The sequence below is a fragment of the Merops nubicus genome, unplaced genomic scaffold (assembly GCF_000691845.1).
Source record: "Merops nubicus isolate BGI_N331 unplaced genomic scaffold, ASM69184v1 scaffold6263, whole genome shotgun sequence".
Classification (NCBI taxonomy): Eukaryota; Metazoa; Chordata; class Aves; order Coraciiformes; family Meropidae; genus Merops; species Merops nubicus.
Window position 1 is genome coordinate 4,270 of NW_008600875.1, and position 5,345 is coordinate 9,614.

At 51.2% G+C, this 5,345-nt stretch overlaps 1 protein-coding gene across 1 annotated transcript in view; it reads right to left on the minus strand.

Annotated features, from left to right (window-relative positions):
* IGDCC3 (immunoglobulin superfamily, DCC subclass, member 3) overlaps positions 1 to 5,345 on the minus strand; it is a gene marked incomplete at its 5' end in the record, with an annotated part of 27,478 nt that overhangs the window by 4,111 nt on the left and 18,022 nt on the right. The window contains 2 exons of the mRNA XM_008937803.1: positions 4,636 to 4,800; positions 5,184 to 5,345. The exon at positions 5,184 to 5,345 is cut by the window's right edge and continues 107 nt beyond it. Coding sequence (XP_008936051.1) covers positions 4,636 to 4,800; positions 5,184 to 5,345 — 327 coding nt within the window. The remainder of the gene's footprint in view (positions 1 to 4,635; positions 4,801 to 5,183) is intronic.

Below are 5,345 nucleotides of genomic sequence, written 5' to 3' on the forward strand. Positions count from 1 at the left end.
TGCCGCGACTTTCACAATCCATTTCCAAATTCCACTTTTTTTTGCCCTTGCCCTGAGGGTAGCAAGGACCTTTCAGAGTGATTAATCCCCCAGGGAGGAAGGAACCAGAAGGGATGGAGATGGAGACATCTGTCTTAAAAGCGTACCAGGTACCTGCACTGGCTTGTAGGGTGTGCAGGGGCTTGTTCTCCCTGTTGGCCTTAGGAGAGAGGTTTGTGAGTCTGTGCTGGGGATGCAGGAGAGAATTGGGGCATCCTCATTAACAGCCCTAAATACCTGAGCAGCCTGAGATACCTGCAGAGCTGCGGCTGGCTTGTTTGGGTAGGCAAGCACTTACCTGCCCCTAGGGGAACAGAGGGGTTTAGCTGGGAAGATGTCCCTGCTGCTGCCCGGTGTCACCAAGGCCTGATTCAAAGTCCACCAGGATGCTTTTTACTCCAGTCAATGCCCCAAAACCCTGTCCTCCTTTTTGGGGTGAGCTGCAGCAGGGGGGTCATGGCCATTTCCTCCCCAGGTGCTCAAAAAGCTCCCCAAGCTCCATCCTGCCCCATCAGCCTGGGCTGAGAGGCAAAGATCTGCAAACCACAGCCAGTTTTCTTGTGATGCAGATATCTGGGTTTTCCAAAGCTGGTTCTGCTCCAAACCCTGCCCCGGAGCCCTGTGCAGCACCGGGGGCACACAGGACCAGGTTTCCCCAAGCCTCTTCCTTCCCCTCTCCCTCCCTTTCTCCTACACTGATCACACCAACACAAGAGATGTGTCTCAGAAGGATGAGGATTTTTTCTTTCACCACATTCCCACAAAACACCCCCAGGCTAAACGCTGCCATCAATTCCTCAGCTTTTGTCATCATTCAGAAGGTGCAAAGCACCAGACTCCGCAGGTTCTGCCCTGCCCAGGACTCTGCTTCAGCACCAGGAGGGAGAAGGAGTTTTGGGTACTGCTCTACCAGGCAGGGAGCTCAGCTACACCCTGCAGCAAAATTATCCAGCAGAACAACAGCCCTGCTCCTCCAGCAGCCTGCAGGCTTTGAGGGGGAGCTGTGTTTTCCATCCCACATGGTTATAAGCTCAGGAGTTACCAAATAAAAGGACTGCTGGGCTTGCATTCCACCAATGCTGCTTTTTGTCTTGTTTTTCCTCAAAGTGTCTCTAAAGGATGAGCAGTGCAAACCCAGCCTCTGGCAGAGAGTTCAGGCATTTAGTGAGCAGTGGTGAAAATGTGCCCGTGTCACTCTAAGACTGATGAGAGCTAAAAAGGCCATTTCCTCAATTCAACAGTAAAAGCAAAAACACACAGCACAACTATTTGCCTTTTCCCAGGCACCGAGAGCTCAAGCTTTCTCACAAGGAGATTTAGGGGAAGGAAAGACATCTCTCGTGGTGAGCAGGAGGCTCTGGGCAGCCCTGTCTCTCCCCAAAGTGATGCCCTCCTTCACAGGAGGAGGAACTCTCCCTGCACAGGGAGAGGAACAAGTCCCTGCAGGCTGGTGAGCATCTCCACGTGGATTCCAGGAGGCAAGACTCAGAGAGCCCTTGTCCTGGGTCAGGTGAATGAGATCCCATCCTGCCCGAGTGCTGCCAATGGGAAAAACCCCAGATTGAAGTACTGGGATTTATTCTGCTGCTCATTTCATGGCTGGGAAGGTTGTGCTTAGCACTTTCTGGGTGCAAAACAGTCAATTCTGTTTACACCAGAAGGTACCATTCTTCCCAAGGCTGCATAGCTTTGCAATCCAATTAAATATTTTTTTTTCTTTTCTTTTTTCTAATTCTCCCAGTTCCCTTCAGGGCAAAATTAGGAACTGTCTGAATCCCCCCTCTGAGAAGCTGAACTCTTGCTTAGAGTATTATTTTCCAAATCATGGGTGAAAAGGCCACAGGAAGGGAAATCACATTATCCCCTGGACAAAGAAACACTGATGTGGGCCATCCTGATTGCAAAGCATTGGCTTTATTTTCTGCTTGCAGAGCCTTACATTTAATAAAAACCACAAGAATACCTCTCCTTCGAAGTATGGAATATATAGTATTTATTCAAACTTAGAGTATATATATGTATAATACTGATTATAGGTGTGCACTCGCAGGAGGCAGGTGCTGTTTATAATGTTATTACACAAATAAGTGTATACAGATGGAGAATATCTGCGTGTGTGTAGAAATATAGGTACACACACCAGTGTAGAGGTGCTTCACAGAAGTATACATAAGACATAATATGGAGCTACTATAAATGAGGCATCTCCCTCATGCTAAGGGCTGGGATACTGGTTTTCCTCTTCCGTGCTGTTTGGAATTTTCCCCAGGTCATTTCAACTTTCTTCTTGAAGGCGTCTTTAGCCGAAGGTGACTAAAGGAACAGTCTTCACCCTAGAGAAATGTCAAAAAGTCCTGGAGAAAACCCTAAAAAGCATTAAAAGACAAGAACAAGGAGTGTGTGCTGCTTAATGAAGCGGAGAGGGTTTGAGATTTAAAAGACCATGGCATTTGTGAAAGGGGGTAAAGGAGGACGACAGGAAGGAGGCAGGAGGACCTTCCTAGTGAGAGGGGCTGTGGAGGACAAGGCACACTTGAGTAGTTTCTCTACACCAGCTTCCCTTCTGCTTTCTGTTCCACATTGTCACTGGCACACAGGAAGGAGCATCGTGCTTCTAGAAAGCATTGGAGGCTTCAGCCAAGCACATTCCCAGCATATTCCTAGCCCTGGAAAGCCAAAAGCAGCCCTGCTCCTCAGCACCTTCACCATATTCCTACTCCAGACAACACCAGTACAACACAGGGACTCACACTGGTCCCCAGCTGGCAGCGTCTCTGCTGGCCACTTGGGCAAGTGCTGTCCTGGCTCTGCTGAGCCATCCCTGGCCCCCAGCTCCACACGCCGTGGCCTTCCCACACAAGGACATGGCAGCAGGGTGACACGGGGTCCTGCCACCACGGGGCTTTGGGCACACCTCAGTGCACATCTCACACGTGCTGTGCTGAGCTGGGATGGCAGAGCTGAGACACAGGGTGTTGGGAAAATCCCGTCCCTTCCCGAGGCTGTTAGCACAGATCCAGGGGCTCCCTGAGCCCAGGGGAGTCACAGCTCTCCTGTGCACCTCAGGAAAGCACGGGCTGAGGTGGCTTGGCTGTGAGAAGAGGCAAACCTACAGCAAAACCTTAATTTGTTGACAAAAGCCACTGGATCCTGGCTCTCTGACCCACTCCTCTGTAAGCAGAAGGCAACAGGCACCCGAGTGAAGAAAAGCAAACAAGTCAAGCCAGAACTGGGGCTTTAAAGTTTCTTTTTATCTTCCTATGAGGCAAATGCAAGCTGGGATTGAGTGATCTCAACCAGGCCAGCTTGTCCATCCTGAACATGAGGCTAAGTGCTGAAGCTTTCTTCCACAGGACAAGCCTTTTTTAAGGCCAGCAGAGCAGGACAGCGATGCCTTGAAACCTCAGAGCACCAGGAAATTTATGATCCCATTATCAGATACCTAACTATTCCTGTCGTGATTGAAGGGAATAATGACAAAAAGTCCTCTCTAGCCTGACCCAGACTTCTTCAGAAACAGCCAGCTCTATGAAGCATGGCTGGCTTCTGGCTCCAGTAGCTGAACTCAAAGCATCGGGTCAAGGAGTTTCAAGTTCTGCCTCAGACCATCCTTCTGGCTCTAAATTGAAAGAAAAAACAAACTCCAGGGGTGACTGATTCCCTGTGGAGTACCAAGGAAAATAAACTTGCAGGGTAAGAACCCAGCAGGGTGAGGATTTATTGGTGTTGTTGCCTAACTGCTGCAGCAAACATCTGCAAGGGCTGAAAATGGAATAAGAACTGGATCCCCTGCCTGGAAGTCCACACGCTCTTTCATTTGATCCTAAATAACAACCTCACACCCAAAGCCCTGCTCAAAATCATAATTACTGAGAGTTCATGAGAATGATGCAATGCTCCTAAGAAATTAGTCTCCATATGTGAGAAGAGCCCAGACTCAGAGGTGCTGGAGAGGCACACAAGTCCCTAGGAGAATGTTCTTCAAGTGCCACGCTGGGGCTGTGGTTTCTGCCTGGCGTCTTTGTGCAAGGGTCCTGCATTAGAGCACCCTCTTTCTTACTGGGGGAGCTAACTGGTGGCCACATCTGGGAGGCCAAGTCAGGGCAAAAGCCTCTGAGATCACTTGAACTTCCCACTGAAACAGAAGGCTGCTCCAAGGCAGGGATTTGTAGGTCAGGACAGCGCAGCTCTAGTGCGATTTCTCCAGGGTAGAGCAGAAAAAAATCAGGTTTTACAAAGCGTGGCACCGAGCAAGTAGGAGCTGTGAGTACCAGAGCTGGTGGAGGATGCTGAGACACTGCTCGAGCACTTAGCAAGCAGTGCAGGAGAGAGCCCAGAGCAGCTGCAACACACGAGAGCAGCCAGACTGCACCCCCAGCCCCCCAACATCAGCCGAGCGAGGCACTGCCGTGCTTAAGGCAGGCAGGCGACCCCCACGCATCAGAACAAGTGGCTTTTACACAACATCCCAGAGTATGAGGAGGAGTGGGAACGAGGAGCATCAACACCACGGGGCGCCCTGGAGCGGGCCTGGGGGTGACTGTGAGGCGCAGTGGGTTTTGGCAGCTGCTGCTCCCAGCACCAAGTGTTCCTTACCTTCCCCCAGCGTGCTCACCACCGTGACTTCCGAGGCTTTGCTGGCACCCCGGGAGGTGTAAGCCTTTATATAAAAGCTATAGCTGGTCGAGGGCTCTAAATCAGTCACTAGCTGCTGGAAGGTGCTCTTGCTAACAGCCTCCTGGTACTCCATCTCTACAGGATCTGAAGTGCAAAGGAAAAAAAAGAACAGAGAGGTGTTAGGCTTTGCAAGAGGCAGAGGGACTAAACAGATGTTGCAAGTGGTAATTTTGGTCTCTAAGGTGGTTATTTTCCACTTATATTTCTGTGTTCTTTGCCAGAGACCCAAGTGGGCAGCATAGAATAGAATCACAGAATCAAGATCTGACCACGCAGCTTCAGCCTCCTCACCCTTTTGGTATTTATGAGCTTAACTGCCTCATCTCTGTCTGTCAGGAAGATGGAGGTGCTGGGGAACACGGGTGGCAGCTCAGCCTGCTGCAGGGCAGACCTGGATAACCTAGTGGCCACACTGCAGAGCTACGAGAAGGCTGAGGCTGCTCCGGGCGGCGGGCAGAGCACCGTACCTGCGGCCTTCCGGATGTGCAGCACGTAGCCGATGATCTCCTTGGTGTTCTGGAGGGGTTCTCTCCAAGACACCTGGATGGTGGTGGCAGAGACCGTCTCGGCCCTGACGCCCTGCGGGGGCCCGGGCAGCCCGTCCGCCCAGAGGACCGTCAGGCGGGCGC